Genomic DNA, 27,849 nt, shown 5'->3' on the forward strand with positions numbered 1-27,849 from the left:
GCGCCGGCTCCATCATCGTGTGCCTGCTGCTGCTGTTGCTGCTGCTGCTGTTGTTGCTGTTGATGCTGCTGTTGCTGCTGCTGCTGCTGTTGCTGCTGCTGCTGTTGCTACTGCTGCTGTTGCTGCTGCTGTTGCTGCTGCTGCTGTTGCTGCTGCTGTTGCTGCTGCTGCTGCTGTTGCTGCTGCTGTTGCTGCTGCTGCTGTTGCTGCTGCTGCTGTTGCTGCTGCTGCTGCTGCTGTTGCTGCTGCTGCTGTTGCTGCTGCTGTTGCTGCTGCTGCTGTTGCTGCTGCTGCCGAATTCTCGCCCGTCTGTGGGTTCCCTCCCGAGTCGTTCTATCTCTCAATCTACCGGAGTGAGCTCACTCGTGTAGACGTTTCCATTAGGAAGAATGGGGGGAGGGGGATGGGGGAATTTTTTTAAAATCTCCAGCTCGGTGCATTTCGGCCAGGAGCTGTGGTGACGACAGAGACTTGTGGCGGTGGAGGTTGTGGTGGGTGTCATTGCGGCGTTGACGATGGTAATGATTGCGACGACGACGATGACTGTGGTGACGGTGGCGACGATGGATGTGCAGTGGGGGCGCGGCGCTTGCTGCCGATAGCGATTGGTGGGACGGTGTAAAGTTGCGCTCGGCTCTTGGGGGGGGGGGGGGGGCGCATTTCTCCCGTCATCACTCCCACGTTTCTGTCACCGACAAAGAAACAAATCGTCATCGAACACGGGTCACAACCACCGCCTATCGAAACGTAAACCGGACCCTCACCACCACCAACCCCACCCCTCCGAGCGACCCGGTGACACGAGCCCGTGCGGTCACAGCGTTTGGGGAACGTGCGTCTGCCAGTGGCACATCAAGTCGGAGAGGTATCGGAAGGCGCTCCCACACAGGTCGCAGCGGTTCGGCCTCTCGGCGTCGTGCTTCTGCAAGTGCTTCCTCAGGAGGAACTGACGGAGGAACATCTGGCCGCACACGTTGCACTTGTACGACATCATCCTCGTGTTGTGCTGCTGCGGCTGCTGCTGCTGCTGCTGCTGCTGTGGCTGCGGCTGCAGCTGCTGCTGCCGCTTGCGCTGCGGCGCTAAATCTTCCCGCTCCTTTTCCAGCTGCCACGTGGCGCGCTTGGCGGCTCTCGGGGCGATTGTCGCGGCGGCGGCAGTAGCGGCGGCGGCGGCTATCGTGGCCGGGACGGCAGCGACTCTGCTGGTGTTGCCGGCGGCGGCGGGCCTGATTGTGGTGGCGGCGGAGGTGGTGGCGGTGGTTGCGGCGGCAGTGGAGGTGGTTGTGGTGGCGGTGATTGTGGTGGCGGCGGCGGTGGTGGTGGTGGTTGCGGCTGCAGCAGAGGTGGTGGCGGTGGTAGCGGCAGCAGCGGCGACAGTCGCGCTGGCATCGATCGTGGCGGCGGTCCAATCTTTCGCTTCAGATTTGATCTTCACGCTGCCGGGCTTGCTCTGCTTCTGTGACGGTGGCGCCGGCGGCGGCGGCGGTGGTGGTGGTGGTGGTGGTGGCGCAACGGTGCCGGGCCTTCGAGCGCACGCCCAACCCTGGGCTTTTGCGTCCTGCAGCGACGTCACCCGCTCGATGACGAACCCCCAGTGGGTTTCCGCCCTGTTGCCTGCGGGGGAGGGACACGGGCGGGATGAGGGACGGAAGAGTGGCGGTGGGGGGCGGGGAGGGGCGGGGGGGGCTCCACTCGAGGCCCTGTCTCGCACGCCCAATACGCTTCCGAATCGGGTGTAGAGTGAATTTGTTTTTCGAATAACGGCAGCGATGCCCGTTGCCCATCGTCACCGCTGCTGCCGGATGCTCTGACGGCAAGAACGTAGTAGTCTGGCCTAACAATTGACGGGTGTGCGTTTGCAAACCGTCGGCAAGAACGTAGTCGTCTGGCCTAACAATTGACGGGCGTACGTTTGCAAACCGTCCCACCAATGCGCCGGCGTGTATGGAGTGCCAGGAAATAAGCGGAACCTGCAAGGGGTAGACGGCCAGAACTAGGGAGGTGTGAAGGCCAGTTTAAAGAAGGCGAGTTTGTCAGACTTAAAATATTTATGGAAATCGAGCGATTCCAAATTGTCTCATCGACAAAAAAGCGTTGCAAAGTTTTGGGAGCAAAATCCCGCGGGGATCATCAGCCGTGCAAAACGAGCTTTGGCACTTGGAGTATTCAGAAGGAAATTCCTACTAAATTTCGATTTAAAGCTTTCGTGACTGCAGGGAATCATCTTCTTGGTTCTTTCGGTAAAGGCACGTAGAAGGGAAGTAATAAAAATAAAACATAATAAAATAATTCTCACCAAGATTTTTTTAATTTTTTAATTTCCCTTCTACGTGACTTTACCGAAAGAACCAAGAAGAAATTCCTACTCTTTCGTGCTGAAAGAAGTGGGAGCGATCCACACCTTACCCCACGAACACATGACCACCTGCCAACAATGCACAGCGGTGTACCCATTTATACACGGCTGGGTTGGACAGAGGTGGTGGTGGTGGTGGGGTGGAAGGGGATTTAAGAAACATGCCCATTGTTTTCATTGCTTCTCTGTGAGATGAAAATCGGCGAGCCAAGCAAGCGTCCTTAAACCAAAGCGATATCTCAATCGGGGAAGCGAAAACCTGAGATTACCACCTTGTTGGGACGTCGTCAGAACATGGTCAGGGGGGGGGGTCTGCATGCCAAATTGACAAGGAGACATTTTAGAAATGTGTATTTCTAAAAATAATGATTAAATAAATTTAAACAAGATGACGGCATACAAGACAACACAACAAGAAGTACAATGTTAAGAAATGGAAGGCATTTTACTCGGTATAAAATCTAGCCCAAAGTGAGACCCAAGCTAATTCTAATAATGAAAACCCAACACCATTTCGTCAATAACACTGCCTTCCACAATAGTTTTTTTTAGGGGTTCGCGTAACTAGTGTTGTCAAACCCGCCACCACCCGGCACAGCCAATTAGTAGGGTTTGTCACGTGACATAAAACGTGCCCCAATGGGTTACCAGCACTAACCGGTTGTGTGTTGGGAAAGAGTAAACCCCACGACATTTACAATTCGGGTAGCCGTGCCGTTGACGCTGGCTATTACGACCGGCCAGAGCTCTTCCTAAACATCCACGGGAAAATGTCACCCGTCCTGAACGAGATCAGAAAGCAAAATATGGCAAGGCAAAGAGAGCGAGGAGCCCCCGGTGTGCACGCACGTACGCAGGAGTGGCGTCTCCAGGTAAACTTCTTTATTTAGGCCGCGACGGTGGCTAGGAGATGTTAACAGCCTCGCCTGGTGTACAGGAGGTCGTGGGTTCAAACCCGACCCCGACGCCTGCTGCTGTATATTTGGAGTTTGCGTGCATCCCTCTCTCATCATCATCATCACGGTGGCTAGGAGATGTTAACAGCCTCGCCTGGTGTACAGGAGGTCGTGGGTTCGAACCCGACCCTGACGCCTGCTGCTGTATATTTGGAGTTTGCATGAATCTCTCTCCCGGTGATCGCATGGATTTTTCTCCGGGTCCTCCGGTTTCCCTCACCCCCTCCACATTTGAAATGAACATCACGCGTTTACGAGTACTGTATACGTCCGATAAAAATTTCCAAAACTCAACTCCGTTGCCCCATCCCCTTAAATCGCCCTCTCCCCCATCCCTCCGCTCCACTATGTCGCTCTGCCGGCCTGGGAAGGCCTGGAAATTCCCCAGGAGGAGCTAGGGAAAGAGGGAGGGTCTGGACGCCACTACTCAACAAGCTGCTGCTGCCGCCGCGACCCTCACCAGGACAAGCGGATTGGGAAATGAACGAAACAAAACGGATTCCAATCCTCCCGCCTTTCCCCCCTGGGATCCGTTCAGCCAATCACGGGGGGGGGGAAGAGCCTGTTAAGTTGATCCAGGGCCAACGAACCCGACTGGCTGCCACCGCCTCCAGCCAATCGGGGGGGCCAACCTGGTTTCCGCGCACATCCAACGGCACGGCCATTCCCACGCCGGACGTTTCAATTCGCAGAGCCGGCGAAGCTAATGCAGCGAGAGCCGACAGCGTAAATCGAGTTAAGGAAATCGCAACTTTTTCGGCATCCTCTCCCCACCAGTGGTTCTTGACCTCGACTGCAGCCTTGCATCCCCCTTCGGTTTTCAATCGTTAAAACATGTGTAAGGATAGTATACGGGGTGATGTAGGGACAGCACGGCTCCCCGTGGCCATGGTTACTAATTAACGTAACGTGAACAGACAGGGGTCACGTTAGGGTAATGTGGAACCCAAGTGGTCGCTGATGATGATTGATGCGACAAGCTTTGACAGGGTCACGTGAGGGGAAGCACGAAACCTAACGGTCGTAAATTGTAATAAGGGCAGAGACAGACAGGGCCAGGTGGCCGGGTCGTGAGGAGGATAAAAGCCGGCGTGAGCCGGGGACTCTGGGCTGCTGTTGTGAGGGAACTGCTATCGCTGTCGTCACCTTTGGGTCGCAGAGGTTGCAACCGGGTACCCGATACCCGTACCCTACCCGATACCCGGCTACCGTGAAGGTGGCCGGGTACGGGTACCCGTTTGCGACCCTGGTGCGGCCGGGTATGGGTACAGGTAGGCCGTGAGTCACTGGTGAGTAACTGTTTGTCACTCATTTCCCAACGTCTTGTCTCTTCTCACAATTCAAGTTCCTAGAAACAACCCACCCGTGCCTGCAACATGGCTTCATCCCAGAGGTCCACGATACCCGTACCCTACCCGTACCCGCCGGGTACGGGTAGGGTACGGCCGGGTACGGGTACCCGTTTGCCACACTGGTGCGGCCGGGTAAGGGTAAGGAATCAAAACCCGTTTGCGACCTCTGGCGGGTCGTCTTCTTCATCCTGGAGTGGGCACCTTGTAGTCTTGGAAGGCTATGAGTTATGTTGTCTCAGAATAGAGTTACCTAGTTACCCAAGTGTAAGTCACTCGGGGTTACTCTTTAAGTTATCAGTGAGTCGGCGGGTTTTATTCATAATAAATATACATATAGCTGAATAAGACGGTGTCTCTGAGAGCTACATTACACATGTATGTTATTAAATACATAGGGTTTGATGAAACAAAGTAGTTGTAACTTACGTGCCCGTGAAAAATCTGTGTTTTCGATGTTCTACCTTCTACAAAAATCTGGTCATGTCTTGCGTACACCCCCAGATAGGGGATCACGCACACACACACGGATGGGGACGCTGACAAAGTAAATGGAACAAAAAAAATAGACCGAAGAGGAAAGTGAAGTAGTCAGCGATGTCGGTGCGAGTTTGCGTGCAAGTCGGCGCCCAACTTTTGGGGGGTTTGTACAAAAAAATCCGCGCGGCAACCGGGAATTGCTTAGCGGCCGAGAAAACGGCGCCAACCAAATCAGCGACAATTCAAACGAGCATAAAACCATCACCTTTTTTTATTCCATTCATAATTATTCTCGTTCAAAAAAGCTGCTCGTGTAAGACAAAATATGCCTTTCAGCAGCCGGCGATGATGAAATAAATCGAACCAAGCAGTCGCGTAATCTCACCACGTGACAAGCGCCCGCCCGTATTGTGAGCTTTCAGATACGCTCTTGCGGCCGTCTGGAATGCTCTTCTGATATTAGGAAACCACCGAAGATATGCAACTTTCAAATCATCATCTAGATTGACAAACTCATTTCTTTACAACTAATTTTTGTTTAGTTTGTTGACCCCTTCCCCCGCACCTCCGATTAGCACGGTTGGCTATGTATGGTGCAAAAGAAGCTCAACGTACATACTTACATCACACTCAAATCAGAGACGTCTGCATCACGAATGCAGACTGCACAATTCATAAGAATGCCTACGACATGATCATCGCCAGTATGCCCCGATCTCGTTCAATCTTGGGTAGAGCTGAGCAACCGTGCATAATTGAGCATGGACGATGCTCGGATTGGTAACGATCACTGCACTGATAGGTTATCAGAGGCTGCCGCGGGGAGACGCAGTGGGCAGAAGGCGAGCGGTGCAGCAATATCACAAGTCTGTGTAATCCCCCACCTTCATCAAAACCGCGCCAAGGAGCGCGGTGACGTACGGTCAAATACCACCCATTGACCCACACCGCATGGGGGAAGAGGCCTCATTCCAGCAGTGGATTGGCGGAGAGGGCTCTTCATTTTTTTGTAATTCTCCAACAGAGAAATGCGAAAGAACCAGAGAGTATAAATGCAACGTAGTTACATTTGAAAGTTGCCAAAAAATATTATTTTTTAACCATAAAACCTGGGAAGCGTCGTTTAGCAAAGGATGTCACTCGTACGTGTGCATCGCATCGAATGAAAACACACTGTTTGAATTGGGAGGTCAACAGAGCCATAATCACCCCCACCCCCCCCCCCCCCCCCCGACATTACCAGTTCCACAGTTTAGAAACTCACGCAGAGGTCGCACCCGGTCGCGCCATCAAAGGCGCGTGTGGGAATTACCACAGTCGGCCCCCAGGCAAGCCGACGGAGGTGACCACCCCCACTTGTCGCGCTACCGTACAAGCGTGGAGAATCGTTTCACTTTTCGATTTAAAGCTTTCGTGACTGCAGGGATTCATCTTCTTGGTTCTTTTGGTAAAGTCACGTAGAAAGGAGATAATAAAAATAAAACATAATAAAATACAATTCTCACGACGTTTCGGCCACAACGCAAGCAGCTGTCCTCAGGTGAAGAACAGGTCTGTCGGAAAGACAGCGTCTGAAATTTCAGGACATTTTCAGAACCGGTCTGTCGGAAAGACCTGAAATTTCAGACGCTGTCTTTCCGACAGACCTGTTCTTCACCTGAGGACGGCTGCTTGCGTTGTGGCCGAAACGTCGTGAGAATTGTATTTTACTATGTTTCATTTTTATTATTTTATTATTTCCCTTCTACGTGACTTTACCGAAAGAACCAAGAAGATGAATCGTTTCACGTTTGCCCGCTTTCCCCACTGAACAACCGCGGATCCGGCGCTTCAGCCGTGCTAAGCGAGCACCAGCGCGGCTCAAGGATGTTTTCTTTTCCAATGGCAGAACCCAAACCGAAAAACTTGTCACCATCCAAGTGTACAGACTGACCTCTCGATTGGCCCCCCCCGCCCCCACCACCCCAAACCAGATTCAGACGTCTTGTAGGACCCAGCGTTTCACAGTTTGTTTCTGGATCGGCTCGGCATAACAGAAGTTCAAAGCCGGCCGTAGTGTCAGTGCCCGATAAGGCTCGGATACGCCGGGAGAAAAAAGGAAAAAATCGACGAACATTTCGCAACGAGACAGACGTGCGGCATCATCTTCGTTTGCGTCTCTCCCCCCCCCAACCGCCACGCTACACCTTCACCCTCATGTGCTTGTGCTGGTGGCGCTTGAAGCTGTGGCGGTGGGCGAAGGCCTGCCCGCACTCCCCGCAGCAGTACGGCTTCTCGCCCGTGTGAGTGCGCAGGTGGATCCGCAGCTGCACCGCCCGCAGGAAGGCGTGCCCGCACAAGTCGCAGCGGTGGGGCTTCTCGCCCGTGTGCCTCCGCTCGTGCAGCCTCAGCGTAGACGAGCGGGTGAAGGCACGCCCGCACACGCTGCAGGCGTACAGCTTCTCGCTCATGTGCGGCCGCGTGTGGTTGCCGAACCCGTGCAACGACGGCGGCGGCGCAAAGGGGAGGCCAAGCGCCTCGCCGCCGCCGCCGGTCGCCTCGGCCGCGCGACGCTCCGCCGAGAGCCTCTCCGCCAGGTGCCTGGCCGTGTGCTTCTCCAGGAAGTCGCGCCTCGTGAACGACTGTCCGCACTCCCCGCAGCCGTGCGTGGCGGCGGCGCCGTGCGGAGTCCACTCGCGCAAGCCGAAGGGCGCGGCGCCCGGCCAAGGCTTCGGGCCCACCTGCCGCGGGGCGGGTCCGACGGCGCGCGGCTTGGAAGGGCGCGAGGGCATCGGGATGGAGGCGGCGGCGGCGGCGGCCGTCAGGAAGTCCTGCCAGGCCACGCTCCGGACAACGGCGCCGGAGTCCGCTGGCGCTTGCGGCTCCTCCTGCGATTGTGCCGCGGCGCTAGTTTTTTCTGACCACGGAAGGAGGGGTTTGGTGCTCTGCAGCGACTCCACGCGATTGATGAGGAACCCTGAGTGACTCTCTGCCTCTTTACCTACAGGAGGACACAGTGGTTCGAACGATCAGAGAGCTGCACCAATTCCATACGATTAACGCCGATTGTTTATGACAAAAGTTGGGAGGGACTTGCGCGTGCTTTTCGGCAAACAATCCATGCAATTACTTTCGCGGTGCGAGCAAGACAATGTACGTCGTCGATTTTATTAAAAAGTGCAGTCCACAAAAAAACCCTTCCAGCATTTCCTTTCATCGCCGAGTTCCGAATGCATTTCGTAGCAGCACACCGTCAGAGCAATACCTCCGCTCGATATTACTACACCAGAAAAAAACAACCCACAAACCAGGTTGATATTTACAAAGCAAAAAATCTTAAGTCCCCAACTACCACTTTCAGAACATGTGATCTCACGTCCGACGTTTTGACATGTTCTGTATCTGTTTTAACACGTAGGATTTCGCGACCAACATTGTCCATAATAAAGGAAAATGTTGCGGGATTACTCTCCAACACAACCGTTGTGCTGAACTAGTAACGAATCGGCACGCTTTGTTTACGTAACAAACCTGACTAATCATTGGCTGTGTTGGGTGGTGAGGGGTTTAACGACACATTTATATTTATGCGATATAACCCCAAAAACAACAAAAACATCCACTATGCATACTGTATCTGTGTTTCACAGAGATTCAAATACGGAAAGCCGTAACAATCCTTTCGGAGCACGAACGTATAAAAGCGAAACATCCTGGGGATAATAAAAAATATGCATGCCAACGCAAGCGACACGTTTGTGAGCAACATCGCCTTTGGGGGGAAGAGGATTGGCTAAACACCCAATGTTAAAAATGGCCAACTAGCAAAGGCCATGAGGCTTTTGCTTTGCTGTGTCATGTCCGCGTTTGCCCTCTCCGCATTTACAATGAGAAAATGTTTAAACACTTTTCAGAAAACTCCACTTTGTTCGTAAGCCTAAGCTTTGGGCTAAAACAGTCGATCCGCCGTAGGCAGGACTGTGGATCGTTAAGACCACCGCCGGGACCAGGCAAACCAATCATCCCAGCATAAATAGTCGCTCCAAGCCTGGGGCGTGCCATTCAGACTCTGTCTTCTCGACAGACCTGTTCTCCACCTGAGGACGGCTGCTTGCGTTGTGGCCGAAACGTCGTGAGAATTATTTTATTAAGTTTTTTTTTTTCCATTCTACGTGACTTTACCGAAAGAACCAAGAAGATGAAACCAACCAAGTTCAAGTCCCAAGTTGGTGGGCCAATGCAGGCCCCATCCAACTCAATAAATCAATCAATTTAGCACGACTCCGTGGAAGACAACAGCGGTCATCCGATGTAGAGTGGGGGGAAGGGGGGCAATTCTCCACCATCAGGGGAATGTGCAATTTCCACCGCTAGTTTCGCAGAACTCCAACAGCAACGAACACACCTCCCCCGATCCCCGTCCGCCACCCGCCCCCCGATACTCATTCGAGCAGCGGAGACGTTACGACCCCCTCGTATTGCTGAACGATGGGCGGGCCCGCGGCGAGCTCGTCGCCAACGCGCGCGTGCGTGCGCTGGTGCCGCTTGAAGCTATAGTGGTGCGAGAACGTCTGCCCGCAGACGTCGCAGCGGTAAGGACGCTCGCCCGTGTGCGTCCGCCGGTGCAGCTTCAGCGTGGAGAAGAGGGCGAAGGCGCGGCCGCACGCGGCGCAGCGGTGAGGCTTCTCGCCCGTGTGCGTGTGCTGGTGCCGCTGTACGTGCGCCAGCCGCTTGAAGGTGAGGCCACACACGTGGCAACGGTAGGGCCTCTCCGCCGCGTGGCCCTCCGGCGCGTGGCCCTCCGGCACGTGCGCCTCGGACGATTGCCTCGCCGCCGCCGCGTGCCGCTCCTCCGCGTGTCCTTCCACCGCTAGCCTCCGTGCCTCCGCCGCGTGCCTCTTCAGGAAGTCGTAACTCGTGAACTGGCCGCGCTCGCCGCGGACGCACGGAGGGGCGCCCGGCCGCTCCCGCTCGGGGAAGGCCGCCCCTCGCCAGGCCTGCGCCGCCGCCGCCGCAGCAGCAGCAGCAGCCGCCCCGTTCTGCTGCGGGACGCCGCGCCCCGCGTCGCACGGGTTGGCGGGACGCGCGGATGTCGAGCCGGCGGCAGCGGCCGGGGCGAAATCCCATCGTTCTATGCTGCCGTTGAACGCGCCCGAGTCTTGCCATCGCGCGAGGAAGCTAGGGTTTCGTGGCGACGAAAGGGGCCCTTCGGTGCTCAGCAGTGACGTGACGTCATTGATGGCGAACCTTGAGTCACTTTCCGCCCTTTTACCTACAGGAGGACACAGGCGGTGTTTTGAGCGATCAGAGCCGCGTCCTTCGCCTTGCGGCAAAAGCTCGCGTGGCGTTGCTAACTGCGGAGGACACGATCCCGTGCATTTGCTCATTCGTAAATCAACGCGAAGGCATCCGTGTGGCCACAACAGAGGCTGCATACGACAGCGGATGCTCTGTCGTATCAGAAAGCTCCCACTTTAGGCGGCCAGTTACAGAAAATGTAATGCCATTTTCCGTGACTTAAATTACGTTACGCGGCACGGTATTTTGGCACGCACGTGTCCGAGACCCGTACCGGCAAAGCAAACTTCGATCATTATAACCATCAAATAAAAAGCACACCCATTGACAGAAGGTTAAAAAGTCAATGAACCAAGCCATTAACAAACCTAACGATTTTACGTCCCAAATATTGTAAGCCACAGCGATGAGAGCAGTTTCAATGGCGTAGCTCCAAAATACCCTTTGAGCAAACGAGGATGAGTTCTACCAATGTTATGATGACCGACTCACCAACTCCAAAGCGTTTCCCTGCTAAGTGGAATGCAAGGCTACACTCATCAGAGGTGGCAGTCCCGAAGCAGTGGTCGGAATTCCATCATGGCAGAGGGCAGGCGATATATCCCCCAGACAATTGACGCCAACTTCCCACAAAGTATTACACATTTGATCAAGAGTACAGGTTTCTCGCCACCATTGCCACCTGGTAAGATATCACCGACTACGCACCAGGTCGCTACTTCTCTTCTGCTGCTCTCACTGTCTCGAAATTGCCTTCCCCGAGCCGTGCACACTGCCGAGATCCAGGCTAGAGGCAACGTCCATCTCCTATGATAACTTTGGTATGCACACATCCCTCATAATCTCACCTCAAACTTTCTCTCCGGCCTCTTAGAATGCTGCCCTATCATTCCCTGCTCCAGGAAAGAAAAAAATAAACCCTCTTCCCACTCCGAGATATGCACGTGTTGCCTATGTGTAACAGTGGTTTGAGAGACACACAGATCCCCCATGTAGCCTTAACAGACTGTAGGGGCAAGTGCTGTTAGCGAGCACCGATGAAAGCCGTGGAACGGTACACGAGGGGGTGGGTGGCCAGCACCACGCCCGACCGCCTTTGTCTCCCAAGTGGCAATGTTTACACACCGCACCAGGTACTCATTTGAGGCTGAGTCGACCTAGGGGAGGCCCGGGACCGGTTCAGATAATCGTCACTGGTGTTGGCCGTGAGCGGGAATCGAACCCGGGTCGCCAGGTTCATAGCGCAGCGCGCTAACCACTACACTACCGCAGTCACATTGAACCGCTCGGTAAATCCAAAACCTATTGTGTAGTGCGACTTACCCATCCTGAAACGAGACCTCGTAAACTAATAACGCCGCTACGTACACGCCGTCGTCTTCATTTTGCAATCAAAGATACAGAGTTCCTGTATTTAGATTTCAGCACACTTCATACACGACTAACGCCGCGCTAGTTTCATTGTCGGCCATCTCGAGCCTGTACATCTTAAATGATTGAGGCTTGCCGAAACCTCTGAAAGTTTGAATCGATCCACAGGTGTCCTCCTTTTGGTATAGAGTCACATCTAGGCTGTGCGTCCTAGGGATGGGGGGTGGGGGGGTCACATCTGACACGAGTTCCAAGTTTCGTTACTGAGAAGAGTCACTGGGTTCGCGTCCGCCCCCCCCCCCACCCGCCGTGCAAGAGGTGTAGACCATGCCGCGTCCAGAGTGGGAAAAATCGGGGAAACGACTTTTGTGTTGAAGCTTGTTCACAAAAGCTTGGCCCGTGCTATAACCCGTTGCAATGTTGCAGTCGCACAGCGAGACATCAACGCTGCCTCAACGCGCATTCCACGGGACAGAACGCAAAGAATCCGGTGACCCCAAGCTCTCCACTGCACCTCCGTTCACAGAGTCAGCTGGCTTTCGGCACGGTGGGTCCATTGAGCGTTGGAAATTGACAACATGGATGACCTTGCTGCAGCGTCTCATCTTGTGGTCGTCACTCGGGCAAAGATTCAACGTCTTTGTTCTCGCATCAATAAACCATCTCGCGCAGCGTCGTCGCGTGCACGGCAATGCGCTTTCACACCAACGAAATTCGATTTAAAATCGCGCACCATCGCCCCTTCTTCGTCGCCTTGGCAAGCTGCCCGGGCCCCGCTTGTCCCTCTCCCTCCCCCCTTGCCCCCGGCGCGCACGCCCTCACGCCTTCCCACCGGCGTGCGTGCGCTGGTGCCGCTTGAAGCTGTGGCGGTGCGAGAAGAACTGCCCGCACTCGCCGCAGCGGTACGGCTTCTCGCCCGTGTGCGTGCGCAGGTGGATTTTGAGCTGCTGGCACCGCGTGAAGGTGCGGCCGCACACGGCGCAGCCGTGCGGGCGCTCGCCCGTGTGCGTGCGCCGGTGGCGCGTCAGCTCGCACGGCCGCTTGAAGGCCCGGCCGCACACTGGGCAGTGGTGGGGCCTCTCCGTCGTGTGAGTCAGCTTGTGCTTGCGCAGGTAGCTCGCCCGATTGAACTGTTGCCCGCACACCTTGCAGCTGTACTGACCGCTTGAGGCTGCCGCCGCCGCCGACGCCGCCGTGCGCTTCGCGAGCGGCCCCTCCCGCCGGCCCTGCCCGCCCGGCTCGTTTCTCCCCGCGGTCGACAGGTGCCCATCGTAAGGCGGACCCGCCGGGCTCCACTCGGGGTCGTGGGTCTCGACCGGCACTTGCGACGACGCGAGGGCGATAGCGCTATACGGGCGGCCGCGCCGGAGGAGGTGCGGGGCGGCGGTGCCCTGGAGCGACGTCACATCATCGATGATGTACCCCGAATGACATTCCTCACTCTTACCTACGAGAGGAGAGAGCGGATTTTGAGGGATAAGAAGCTGCACTGGGTGCAACACAGCCACAGTGTAGCAGCATTCGCGCGTGACGGGAGGGGGGGGGGGATGCAGGACAGGGTTAATGATTTCAAGGTGAAGGGGCCCTGTTCGTGTCTTAAGGTCAATAGGCCATCGGAAGTCAAATGCCGTCAATGTCACCGCTCCCCCTTCCTTCTGCTCGATGCTGTAACTGTTGATGAGTTGACGCGAGACATCGGAGGCTCCGTTGTTTTGACTCATCGTGGGTTTAGGTCTTCCCCCTTCATCGATGAGCTGTAGCAGAGGTCGCAACCGGGTACCCGATACCCGTACCCTACCCGATACCCGGCTACCCGTACCCGGCCCTGGTGCGGCCGGGTACGGGTAGGTCGTGAGTCACTGGTGAGTCACCGTTTGTCACTCATTTCCCAACGTCTTGTCTCTTCTCACAATTCAAGTTCCTAGAATCAACCCACCCACGCCTGCAACATGACTTCATCCCAGATGTTGCAATCGGGTACCCGTACTCGTACCCTACCCGTACCCGGCCGGGTACGGATAGCCAGGTATCGGGTAGGGTACGGGTACCCGTTTGCGACCCTGGTGCGGCCGGGTACGGTTACGGGTAAGGAATCAAAACCAGTTTGCCACCTCTGAGCTGTAGGGCGCCACTCCCAACACCCGTTTCGGTACCCTGCCCATCACAACGACCTCACCACCCCCCCGCGTCCTCTTTGTGTCTACAACGCTGTCTTGCCAGGTTCTGTTCAGAACTTGCACGCTGCTTTACCCTGTCATTATTTCAAGGAAATGTTCCCGTAATAGTCAAAGAAGTGTTTATTGTACAGATGCACACCGCACATTTGATTTGATCATCGATGTTGGTGCATAAGAAGCTCATGCATAGCCGCACGTGAACAAAATCCATGCGTTTTGTATTAATTTGTATCTGTTTATGTTGTAGTAGTAGGTAATGGTTTCACATCACCCCCTGGATTCATTGAAAGTTGTAGATGCGCCACGGAATGTTTTTTTTTACGTCAAATCGATTTACAGTGCCTCGCAACGTAAATAAAAGTATATAATAGATTCCTGGGGACCATGAATCGTGATTATCCAGCGAACCACCGGGATACAGAGAGAGGGGTGAAACGTAACACCGTTAATCTGAGACAGTCACGCTTTCGAAATGGGGAAAAAATCAGGACAAACCCAACATCCCCCCCCCCCCATCCTCCCATCAGCACCACGCATCGGGGCTTCTGCACCGCTCAAAAAAATCCTGAAATCTGACAGTGGGGGCGCGCCGGCATTATTCACACGACAGCCCCCCCACCTCTCCACCCCATCTCTCTCTCTCAAGACTGCTAGCAGCAACATCTAGAACCGTCACCGCTCGAGGCAATCGGCCTCGCAGCACTTGGCAGCCACGAATGAGCGTTGAAGTCGCTGCTGCAATGCCACACAAGGCTCCGCATCTTTCCGTGCGGTGTTGCGAATACCCCAAGCACGGGATTTTTACTTTTTTCTGTAAAGACCAGCAACTCGCACGTCCTTTGGACAAGACCGTCTGTTCCAGCCAGCCAGCCAGCAAAACGTTTATTTTTATACTAGCTGTACTACCCCGGCTTCGCCCGGATCCACCACCTTTGTCTCCCCAGTGGCGATGTTCACACAGCACAGTAGTTACTCGTTTGAGGCTGAGTCGACCTACGGGAGGCCCAGGAGCGGTTCAAATAATCGTCACCGCTGGTGGCCGTGAGCGGGAATCGAACTCGGGTCGCCGGGTTCGTAGCGCAGCGCGCTAACCACTACACTACAATGCGTTACGCTTCCACGTGGCGCGGGTCACGTGACAGATGTGACGTCACAGCTCACTTGCCGTGCAAAAAATCTCTGCATTATTGAGCTCCCCCCCACCCCCAAAAAAAAGTGTCATTTTATAATGTTTGCATGGTGTACAGTCTGGAAAGTACCCACATGGCAAAATTTTAAGTTTGTTGCATGTCGGGAAGTACGCTAAACATTTTGAACAGACACACACAATCACAACTTTGCCTTTTATATATATGGAGAAAGACCCCCGTCTCTCCGCCTTTCTCTTGCCTTGGCCTCTCTGTACCGTCGATTGCTAATTTACTTTTATTTCTCACTTTTTATTTCTTATTCTCAACTCCTCTGTCCTCTGTCTTCCCTCCACTTCATCTCACCCACTCTCCCCGCCTCCATCTCTCTCCCGGTTTCTCTCTCTCTCACCGTCACTTTCCTTATTCCCACTCCGTCCCTTCTCCGTCTCTCTCGCCTCTCCGTAATCCTCTCTCTCACTGCTTGTCACGTTCCCTCGCTCTCCTCTCATGCCCTTTCACTTTCTCCCTGTCCCCCTCTCCTCTAACGTCTCTTCCTCCTTCTTCTTGGTTCTTTCGGTAAAGTCACGTAGAAATCATAAAATAATAAAAAATTAAAATAATAAAATACAATTCTCACAACGTTTCGTCCTCAGGTGAAGAACAGGTCTGTCGGAAAGACAGCGTCTGTCTTTCAGACTGTCTTTCAGACGCTGTTTTTCCGATAGCCCTGTTCTTCAGACGCTGTCTTTCCGACAGCCCTGTTCTTCACCTGAGGATGGCTGCTTGCGTTGTGGCCGAAACGTCGTGAGAATTGTATTTTATCACGTTTTATTTTTATTATTTTATTATTTCTACGTGACTTTACCGAAAGAACCAAGAAGATGAATCCCTGCAGTCACCAAAGCTTTAAATCGAAAGTCTCTTCCTCCCTAAAAAAATCTCACTCCATAACCTCCCCTACATTATTCTCATACGGTAGGGGTGGAATGAAAAATGTTAGTGAGAGTAAGATGATACGACAGCGTGTGTGTGGGACACGCATCGGGGTGTAGGGTGGATGGGGAGGCATGACGTCAGCACACAAAGTACGTGCAGTGACGTCGTCACCAACCCGCAAGAGCACTTGGGAGCGTGGCACCCAGGCAGGAAGGAATCCACCCAGGTCATCCATCCAGAAAACTATTTACTAATATAGTATGATACTTCTTGTTGGTTCTTTCGGTAAAGTCACGTAGGTAAAAAATAGACTTAAAAATTACTAAAAGTAAAAATAGAAATAAAATAATAACTCACGACGTTTCGGAGGCAACACAAGTCTCCGTCATCAGGTGGGACCATCACAGCACGATAGCTGTATCAAGTAAAGAGAAATTCCAAGAAAACAGTCCTTGTATATATACTGGTTGAGGGTGGGAGGAGCCAAGGTGGGCCCTGAATATTATTTTGTGAGGTTCGGTGCGGCTGAAGCACGCTGTTAGAGGAACAAGCCTTTGTGTAAACTAGATGCGGATGATGTAAAGGTGCGTGCAAATTATTAATTATAATTTTTTACCTACGTGCCTTTACCGAAAAAACCTAAGAATATAAATCCTTGCAGTCACGAAAGCTTCAAATCTAGAATTCTTAAATACAAGTTAAGGGGGGAGGAGGGAGGGAGGGGCTTATCTGAATGTGGTAGCCAATGAATGGAACGTGACTTTACCGAAAAAACTAAGAGAATGAATTCTTGCAGTCACGAAAGCTTCAAATCTAGAATATAGTATGAAACCAAAATTTCCAAGAGTCCTGGCTTTTTGGATGTATGTCTATCACTGTTGTGGTCTTTAACACTTTTATCACACACACACACACCTGTATGTGTAAACGGCTAATAACAGGACCCTGCGGCGTGGGCTGGTAGGAATAATACTAATACCGGTACAGGGATATCGACCGGGTATAGAGGAGTTAAAAAGAAAATGATTTGTGCATGGGGGGTGAGCGATGACGTCCACACCCCCCTCCCCACTGACTCGCGCGCCCACAGAGCGATGACGTCCACACCCCCCTCCCCACTGACTCGCGCGCCCACAGAGCAAGGATTGCAACAGGCGATGTCATCGGCTGCGCCGGATGCGACGGCCATCTTGTTTAGTTCATTTAGTTCACGGATCGCAGGGGGAGCGGGCGGCCATCTTGTCGGACAGACGGACAGTCGGACGGACGGACACATTAATCTATTGGTGGTCTGGTCCACTTCGTTCCTACCAGTAAAATATCAACTTATAGCTCTATACAAGAACTGCATTTTCTTGATTCGGTTCCTGAAGAAGCTCCCAACACTTTAGTCGCAAAGCATCACGACATGCGGTGCCGACCTTAAAAAAAAAAAAACCCATCGGAGAGCCGTACCGCCACAAGTGCAATAAAATATTTGCGCGGTAACAGTCATATGAACTTGCGTCTGAAGGCGATAAGGAAACTGAGAGGCGGACCTCGGAGCCCAGTGGCTGACCGCGTAAGGGTCGCGGAAGAACTAGCGGAATCAAGCGAGCAACACCGAAGGCACGGCGCGGCATCGAAAGCAACGATAGCGGTAACAACTCTCCAAACTGCGGACGCTTTTCGTTGAACGGAGACGAATTTCTACGTGGAACAAGATTTCACTCACGGCACCACGCCGCCGTGAGACCGTCACCGTGTCCCGCGCAGCGCGGGTAACGCCTCCACCAACATCAACGGATCAATCGGCGAGTTTCCCCCGAAAAAGGTGAATGATTTTAAATGGACTCGAATTGTTAATTGTCATGGGTTTACTCTCCCAACACACAACCGGTTGCGCTGAACTAGTAACAAATTTCGATATAAAGCTTTCACGACTGCAGGGATTCATCTTCTTGGTTCTTTCGGTAAAGTTACGTAGAAGGGAAATAATAAAATAATAAAAATAAAACATCATAAAATATAATTCTCACGACGTTTCTGCCACAACGCAAGCAGCCGTCCTCAGGTGAAGAACAGGTCTGTCGGGAAGACAGCGTCTGAATGAAACACCCCAGGCTTGGAGCGTATATTTAAGCTGGGTTGGAGGGGGAACAAATTGGCACTTTTTTTTACGTGACAAACCTTACTACATTGGCTGTGTCACAGGTAGTGGCGGGTTTAATGGCGCATTTATATTTACGCGATCTATTATCGATGTAGAAACGACGAAAAGCAATTACGGTCCTGGGAGTTTAAAGGGGGTTCTGCGTCTACAATTGGTTGAAGTGTAAGGCGTCAAGCAGGGAACTTTGGTGCGGTGGGTAGCCGGAGTTTAGGGTGCGGTAGCAGACGCAAGCGGATCTTGAAGGTAATTCTGTTCACAATGGCCAGTCAATGAAGGGCACGAAGGATGGACAGCGAGTCGGGGCGAGGGTTGCGGGTGGCGGTAGACAACTCGGGTAATGCGATTTTGGAGGCGTTGAAGCTTATTTTGCTCAGGGCCCAATCCTGGGCCCCCTGCTGTTTTTCCGCTTATTCCTCTCCCGTTGACCGACTGACCGACAGCTTCGGCATCCGCCACCACTCCCTACGCCGACGACGTTCTTCTCACAGCCTCCGTGGAAATCTCCCAACATCTCGGGCGCCGACCGTCTTTCCGCTTGCTCGACAGCACCGGTTTCAACGTCACGACCTCTTCCAAAACCCTACCTAATCCCGAGGCCACGTCAATTTGCGCTAGGCAAAGGGCTGGCTTCACTCTCACTCCCCTCGGGAATCTCAATCGCCGGGTTCCTTCGTTCAGTTCTCCGACCGTGTTGACATTTCTCGGCATCACCCTTGATCCCGCTCGCTCTCCTTCGACACCCACGCCGGCCTCGTTCTCACGGGCCCTCGCCACCTCCAACGTCGCGAATACTGTCGCCTGCAGCATCGTTGGGTCACGGGCTCGACCATGCAACAATGCTAAATTGTAACGTACGTGCGTTGAACTTCCTTCGCACCTTACGTAGCCAACCATGCTAATCAGAGGTGCGGGGGAGGAAGGACAGCAAACTAAAGAAAAAAAAGCATTTCTCAAGAAAGACGTTTTCAATCTAGATTATTTAAAAGTGGCTTCCCAATATCGGAAAAAAGAGCATTCCAGAGGGCCGCCGAAGCACGTCTGAAAGCGCTGCGCGATGCGGTGATCGCCTTTGTTCGATGGCTAGACAACTAATAAGTATATACCAATTAGCTAGTCCGTGAGTTTCAAGACTTTTGTCTTATCTTAGAGTCCTGCTGCTGTATTGGGATTCTTGGCAAATTCCATCAATGAGAGATTGGCTGAGTGTGGGAGATTAAATAAAAGCTGAAGGACACCCCACCACGCATTCGAGGGGGGCGACATTCAAGGCCACCACACCGCAGCAGCACGACACCTACAACACCTGTCAAGCCGTGCTGGCCACCCATCCACATCGCTACGGAAACACGCCCTTACTTGGCCGCCACCGTGAGAGTGGACGCAAGAAGGGTGCGATTTCGGATGTGGGCAATTAAAAATTTGTATTATTAAAGTGGAATCATTATCGTAGTGTACTTTACTCATTGTCCTGAACAAGTATTGAACACATTTGTAAAACGCAACTGGTGTAGGGCTCCATACTATTTGGTTCTTTTGGTAAAGTCACGTAGATGAAAATAATAAAAAAATAAAAAAATGTGAAAACTAAATTAAATCACGACGTTTCGGGTGCAGCACAAGCGTATAAGGCTGCAACGGGAATGCACCCAACACATGCGATTCGCAAATACATCTATAACGAATGAACAATGTCCACACAGGAGGCTCAAACTTTTAGGTGCAGGATTGAACGGCGCCGATGGCGTCATCTTCATCAACCAGCGTCGGCCGCGTTGCGCTCCGTTTACGATTCGTACGACCTGCACCGTCCTTCCCCTTCGCTCAGCCACCTCTGCACCGTCCGCCGAACTGCTACGCGCAACAATTCGGCGTGGCGCGCGTCGCCAAACGGGAAGCAATCTCAAACCGCGGACGACGGCACGCAGTCGCGCCGCCGCCGCCGCCGGCTTGCGGCCACACCCATCCGCCACGGGCCAACTCCTGAACCAGAGGTCGCAACCGGGTACCCGATACCCGTACCCTTCCCGATACCCGGCTACCCGTACCCGGCCGGGTACGGTTACCCGTTTGCGACCCTGGTGCGGCCGGGTATGGGTACGGGTAGGCCGTGAGTCACTGGTGAGTCACCGTTTGTCACTCATTTCCCAACGTCTTGTCTCTTCTCACAATTCAATTTCCTAGAATCAACCCACCCGCACCTGCAACGTGGCTTCATCTCAGAGGGCGCAATCGGGTACCCGATACCCGATCCCGGGTATCGGGTAGGGTACGGGTACCCGTTTGCGACCCTGGTGCGGCCGGGTACGGGTACGGGTAAGGAATCAAAACCCGTTTGCGACCTCTGTCCTGAACCCGCCGTCCACACGCACGGTCGCCAAATGCTCGGCACTAACGAACGAAACGTACAAAACCCCTGCCGCCGCCGCCGCCGCCGCCGCCGATTGAACCGCTCGCCATACGGAAGGAGAGAATCGTACAAAAATAGCTACCGCTCTTACCCGATCCATCCATGCACGAGGCGGCCATTCCCTCCGCTCCTTCTTGCGCCCGCCATCCGCCGCCGCCATCTTCGTTTTCGTCCACCGATCCCTCGCCTCCATTGTCCCCATCTGGAGTGGGGGGACAAAGGTCGCAGAGGTCTTATTTTGGTGATTTCGAAAAGTATACAGCGATACCTCGGTTCACGAACGCTTCTGTTCACGAACAACTCGGTTCACGAACAGAAAAGTTCATAAAAATCTGCTCCGGTTCACGAACTCCGCTTCGGTTCACGAACAGGAGCCGCGGCCATTTTAATGCTATTTCCAGGCTGTCACGTGGTCGTGACTTCCTGTAGGAAGATCGTGGAGAGAAGAAGAGACACAGAAAGAAGTACTGTGAGTACTGTGAAGACACTTTCAGTGACTTTTTTTGTTTTTGGTGTGCTTTTTAGCACATACAGTACTGTACTACTGTACTGTACAATACTGTACTTACTGTATTGTACAGTTCACCCGTTTGAGTGCTTACTGAAGTCATCTCAAGCAAGGTTAGTGTTCTCTTTTTATACATTACTATACTGTACAGCACTAATGTGTATTGTAATTTGTTTCATATTTTTGTGCTTCAAAAACCAAAAAAAAAGGTCAGAACGGATTAACCGCATTTACATTGAACCCTATGGGAAAATGTGCCTCGGTTCACGACCAATTCGGTTCGCGACCAGAGTCAGTTCACGAATTAAGTTCGTGAACCGAGGTATCACTGTATTGGTTTAGCCACGTTTGTTTGTTGTAGTACAGAGTTAGACTGATGGCCTTAATCTAAGTTGTCTTGTGGTTGTTGTTGGTTGTTTGACTTGCATCCCACTGGGATTTTTGCACACAGCGTTGGTGTACGGTGATTTTTTTCTGTAATGTTTTGCTGTCTTTTCTTGGATTTTCTGTTTGCACTCAGTCACATATTCACTTTAAGATGTTTTTTTGTTCGTGATTGTTTTTTGTTTGTTGCGGTTGCACCCGATTCAAGAGCCGAATGGCTCACAGGGCTATACCTAATCAATTAACTTGAAATGAACTTGAACAACGCACGTTAAAGAGGTGCGCGGCCATTAAGATCCTCGCTCTCGCGGGAATGGAACTCGACGGAGCCTCGTGGTGAGGTGCGGGAGAGGGGAGGTCGGGCGGGAGGAGGGGGACGGCTGTTTTATGGGGGGAACGGGTGGGAGCGGATTAACTGCTCTGTGGGACTTTAGCCCATGCTAAGCTCATTTGTCATGAGCAAGTTATTGTATTTGCAGTGCTTTGTTACATGGCTCCCCCCCCCCCCCTCACTTTCCCACCTTTTCCCTGCACCTCCTTATTACCCCACTATGTTGGTTATCCTTCCCCTCATTATTCCCTCCACTATATACGCTAATAATAGTTAAATTCATAAAGCGCCCTCAGGCAATCGTTCTCGTGTTTTCGCTTGCGGTCCTTACTTGGGTGGTGCAGAGCAGAGGTCGCAATCGGGTACCCGATACCCGTACCCTACCCGATACCCGGCTAGCCGTACCCGGCCGGGTACGGGTACCCATTTGCGACCCTGGTGCGGCCGGGTAGGGGTACAGGTAGCCGCATGTGACTCACCCCAATCAATGAGCGAGTCACTGGTGAGTAACCGACCTGGCCGGGTACGGGAACTGGTAGCCGTTTGCGACCCTGGTGCGGCCGGGTACGGGTAGCCATTATTTCTTATGGGGAAATTCGCTTTGATACACGAGTGCTTTGCATTACAAGCACGTTTCCGGAACGAATTATGCTCGCAATCCAAGGTTTTACTGTACGTAGGTTGGAATTGAATGCGACTAACATTTGCGTATTATAGTGCGATGAACAGTTGTGCATGTATCAAGTTCAGTGATAAAAGTGCTGTCCTTTCATCATGCAGGAAACTCAGAAGCGGCACTGTGACATCCGCAAAAGTAGATTTCAGCTTCAGTGTGGTGTGATGTACGCCGCTCCGTGAGACATTCCTCATGGGTTCTATGTCGTGTAAAAATGTTCAATATTAAAGAAAACAAATACAGGGTGATTAAAAAAAATGTTAACACTTCTGAGAATTTGCAACAATACCACGATAAATGTGCCTTTGGGCTCTAGAGACCAGGTGGAGAAGATTCCATGTGTTGACAATGATGGCGAACATACATTTGTTATCATGTTCTTCTTCCATTAAAAACGATAGTCCCAGATAAGTACGAAAACATGTTTGAAGAACCGTGTGTGTGTGTGTGTATATAGTAGATCATTGATTAATTATCGAGTGGCTTGGGAAGGGGGCGCCGGATTTAAAAACGCCGGATAATCACATCATTATTTAAAATAGCTTATTTTTGCACATTCTTGTAATAACGCTACATTTTTAGGCATTGTGTAGATGTTTTTTGAGTGCTCTAAATGTCTTCTTGGTTCTTTCGGTAAAGTCACGTAGAAGGGAAGTAATAAAATAATAAAAATAAAACATAATAAAATAATTCTCACGACGTTTCTGCCACAACACAAGCAGCCGTCCTCAGGTGAAAACCAGGTGTCGCCTCGACAGACCTGGTTTTCACATGTTTTATTTTTATTATTTTATTACTTCCCTTCTACGTGACTTTACCGAAATAACCAAGAAGATGAATCCCTGCAGTCACGAAAGCTTTAAATCGAAAAATGCTCTAAATGTATTTACTGGATGAATTTGGCATAAATATATAAATATAAACGTTGTGAAATATTACTGTATCTACTGTACCGCACTTACACACTCCAATCTCGAAGACTCTGCATTGGGTGATGATGGGGTGTGGGGGGTGGGGAAGTGGGAGATGGTTATTCAGAATCTGGAATCCAACTCCCATCAGCTGCGATGGAGGTTCGCCGGATCGGACTGGGACCGCCGGGCAGAGGTTGCAAACGGGTTTTGATTCCTTACCCGTACCCGGCCGGGTACGGGTTCCCGTTCCCTACCCGTACCCTACCCGAAATGAGTGACAAAACGGTTACTCACCAGTGACTCACGGCCTACCCGTACCCTATCAGATACCTGGCTACCCGTACCCGGCCGGATATCGTGTAGGGTACGGGTACGAGTACCCAATTGCGACCTCTGGGATGAAGCCACGTTGCAGGCGCGGGTGGGTTGATTCTAGGAACTTGAATTGTGAGAAGAGACAAGACGTTGGGAAATGAGTGGCAAACGGTGACTCACCAGTGACTCACGGCCTACCCGTACCCGGCCGCACCAGGGTCGCAAACGGGTACCCGTACCCGGCCGGGTACGGGTAGCCGGGTATCGGGTAGAGTACGGGTATCGGGTACCCGGTTGCGACCTCTGGCGCCGGGTAATGTCGGAAGCCGGGCAATCGCGCGCGGGACAATTCGATGCTCCTGCTGTGTAACTTGAAAAAGCACTTATTTTTTTTTCCCTCCCGGAGGAAGCCTCACCCTCGTGTTCTTCCATTTTGATGATGCGCATCATCTTGTTCTGGCCAAAGTCGTCGATGATGGACGGGGCGATGTCTCCGATCTCTTCTGCACAGAACACCGCAGACATGGGAACAGCCGTTAGGTAGCCACTGGAGGCTACGCGCAACTTTTACATCATCCAGACCAGTGGTTTCTTAAACTTTTACTTGCAGTCTGCACCCACTTTGGTTCTTAATCATAAAACAAAAAATGTACTGACGTGCCCTTGTCTTCTTGGTTCTTTCGGTAAAGTCACGTAGAAGGGAAATAATAAAATAATAAAAATAAATCTTAATAAAATACAATTCTCACGACGTTTCAGCCACAACGCAAGCAGCCGTCCTCAGGTGAAGAACAGGTCTGTCGGGAAGACAGCGTCTGAATGAAACACCTCTTTATATGCAAATTATTTTGTCAAGACGCTCTTCCCCTTCCAACCCAGCTTAAATATACGCCGAAACGTCGTGAGAATTGAATTTTATTATGTTTTATTTTTATTATTTTATTATTTCCCTTATACGTGACTTTACCGAAAGAACCAAGAAGATGAATCCCTGCAGTCACGAAAGCTTTAAATCGAAACATTCCCATCCTACCAGGTAAAGCCCCACTGAACGATTAACTTTTTTTTCAGAAGCGACCTGCCCACAAATGATAGCTCAATTGTACAAACGCAATTTGAACTAATATACTTTTATCTCTTCATATTTAGTGATTTGCTTTACATACCTATACTTTGCGCTCCGATCGTTTTTTGTATTTTTGGTGTTTTAACTTTCTTACCCGCCCCCCCACTGGACATCTGTGATGAAGAGCTTGGTAGGTCATCGGATTTCTCCAGGATAAATAAAGATTCTGATGCAAGGATAATCAATTAACATGATTGTAACCGATAAGTGGTTTTTTACCCTTCCATCTGGCAACAAAACTGACACCTTTTTTTACGAGGAGTCATGTTTACATAGATCACAATACCTGCAGTCATAATGCAAACAAAAAACATAACTCTGATAATGTGCATTTTCCTTGAAGTTGATTGGTCCACACCCGAGACAGCTTTCCTTAAAGAGCCTAGTCTCACATGGGTTGGACCAGATGGCACCAAAAGGCGCACAACTCAAAGACAATGCACCATCAGAATATGAGAGAGCTCGGGGTAAGCATTTACAAATATTTTTACTGGCAAATGAGGTTCCAATGATGATTGTAACCATCAGCCATAACGTATCCACTGGCTTCCCTCATGCTGTTGCTACCTCTCGCCGTCGTCTCGGGATTCAACGATCCATCTCCTGCACACTCAAGCCGAGCTCATCGCTCCACCTCTGTCGTGGATGTCCTCTTGGGCGAGGTTACCTCCTTTAGCTGCCGACATTCGGCACCTTTTCTCGTCACGTGTCCTGCCCAAGCCGACTAATATCTTCAATTTGCGTTTTTTTTAATCAAATCCCCGATGTTCCTTTTTCCGCCCCTGAATGTCTTAATATCATTCCCAGCATGCACCTTTCCATGCTTCTTACAGTTTATTCTTAAACTAAACTATTTAAAGCATTTCTGTTGTATTTCACCAAGTAAGGCCCACTGAGCTACAGAACTACTTTTCAGAAGCGACCTGGCCACAAATGATAGCTCAACGAACATGGCTTCTCACGTGGAAATTGATAGCAGTCAAATACTCTAAACGCGTTTTCTGAATGTGGAGGGGAAAAATCAGAAGACCCGGAGAAAAATCCACACAAACACCACAAACTCTAAATATACAGAAATCAGGGTGGGAATCGAACCCAAGACCTCCTGTAAACCAGGCGAGGTAGTTAACATCTCTACCCTTAACTGTGCTGTTTGCCTCTTGGCGCTTCGGATGTGCGCTCGGCAAAATTAAATTTGGTTCATGCTGTACACGCAGCGCCGTGCGTCCCTCACCATTTTCCGCGCAATTCAGATGCTGCTCCACCATGGCGGCCTCTTCCGCGCCGCCGCCGGGACTCGAGCCACCGACGCAAGTTCCGGCTCCGTCCATGGCTCCCAGCCTCCGCGCAGACAGCAGCAGCTCCCGGCTCAGGCCGCTGAACAGAGCGAGCAGCACGTCCACCAGGCCTCCCAGCGTCACGTCGCCCGGGGAGGAGGCGGCGGCGGCGTCGTCGTCGTCGTCGCAGCGCGGAGTCCCGGCGCCGTCTTGGTGGGGCTCGGCGCCCCGCAGGGCCTTCACCACCTGCCGCAGCACGGCGTAGAAGCCGAAGGGCAGGCGGTCGCGCGCCGTGGCCAGCAGCTCGGCACGCACGATGCCGTCCCCGACGCAGGCGCGCAGGACCCCGTAGTCCCGGATGCCCAGCTCCGAGTCCATGGCCCGGGCCACCTCCTGGTTCACGCCTTGCGCCTCCAGCCACGCCGGGAAGTCCCGGTTTGGCTCCAGCACCGCAGCGCACGCCATTTCTGTACGGGTACCGAGAGATCACGGGACGACGTCAGTGCACAATCGTTAAAAAAAAAAACGCTGGCCAGTTCAAGTTCATTTCAAGTTCATTGATTAGGTATAGCCCTGTGAGCCATTCGGCTCTTGAATTGGGTGCAACCGCAACAAACAAAAAACTAAAACATGAAAAAAAAAACCATCTTAAAGTGAATGTGACTGAGTGCAAACAGAAAATTCAAGAAAAGACAGCAAAATATTGCAGGAAAAAACACCGTACACCAACGCTGTGTGCAAAAATCCCAGTGGGATGCAGTGAAGGTCTTGACCACATTCTCAATATGCCTCAAGGGTCCCACAATGCCCCCAATTCATCCAGCTCCTATACATGAACGGATCTAGTTCACACATTTTTTTTGCTACAATTACTGAGCTGACATTACCAGTTTTTTTTTAAACCCCTGAATGTGCCCAATCTCGGCAGACGTTGGAAGCCAAGCATGCGTTGAGCCTGGTCAGTGCTTGAGATGGGGAATTGACCAAGCAGTGTAAGGCAGCTTCTGTTGGACCACACCGCACTGAACCCTGTAACCCAAGTTCGAGTCTGTGGGGAGGCAGTCATCTAGCAGTGCATTGACAGGGGGATACACATATGTATTACAGGTACTGTCACCCTTTGCAGCAGTGGTTCTCAACCTTGTTTGGCTACTACTGCATTATCTCAACCGAGTTATAGCCGCCTTGCCCGACCCCCCAACGTGGTGCTGAGAAATCAACGTTATGAATAACGAACATCGACATTTTACCCAATTGCCACATTTTGTGAGGCGTCCTAAACTAGCTGGCAACTGCAAGCGATTTAAACAAAAAATCCAAATGGACGCAAATTGTTCACGTTCGCTGGTTACTCTTGGAAACCCACACACGGCGTTACGATCAACGAGTTTAAAAAGGCATCTTAGATCGTTCTAGGTTCACCGTACGGGATTTAAATGTCGTAGAAGTTATTTTATATTGGCAGATGAATACGCGAGTAATCACCAATAGCTCTCGTGCACGAAATAATTCGACGCATTTGGAAATCGTCACCTCACGCACCCCGCTGGGACATTGCCACGTAGTACTGGTCTGTCTACCCGTTAGGCCTGACTTTTGTTTCTGAGGAAAGTACAATCAGGTACTGTTCGCAGTTATCTTCTTGGTTCTTTCGGTAAAGTCACGTAGAAGGGAAATAATAAAACAATAAAAATAAAACATAATAAGCTTGTGTTGCCTCCGAAACG

The 27,849-nt window shown here is 51.9% G+C and overlaps 1 protein-coding gene across 4 annotated transcripts in view; it reads right to left on the minus strand.

Annotated features, from left to right (window-relative positions):
* Positions 1 to 441: 441 nt before the first annotated feature.
* The window catches only part of LOC144952680 (uncharacterized), a 30,250-nt gene continuing 2,842 nt past the window's right edge, over positions 442 to 27,849 (minus strand). Inside the window, exons 2-5 of one of the 4 annotated variants that reach the window (XM_078883174.1) lie at positions 26,080 to 26,589; positions 24,136 to 24,222; positions 20,683 to 20,793; positions 442 to 1,614 (exon numbers count right to left, since the gene is read on the minus strand). In XM_078883174.1, coding sequence (XP_078739300.1) covers positions 815 to 1,614; positions 20,683 to 20,793; positions 24,136 to 24,222; positions 26,080 to 26,587 — 1,506 coding nt within the window. In that variant the 5' untranslated portion in view covers positions 26,588 to 26,589 and the 3' untranslated portion in view covers positions 442 to 814. The other 3 variants (XM_078883167.1, XM_078883160.1, XM_078883181.1) reach the window with 3 other exon arrangements.

Source organism: Lampetra fluviatilis, chromosome 3 (genome assembly GCF_964198595.1).
Source record: "Lampetra fluviatilis chromosome 3, kcLamFluv1.1, whole genome shotgun sequence".
Lineage (NCBI taxonomy): Eukaryota > Metazoa > Chordata > Hyperoartia > Petromyzontiformes > Petromyzontidae > Lampetra > Lampetra fluviatilis.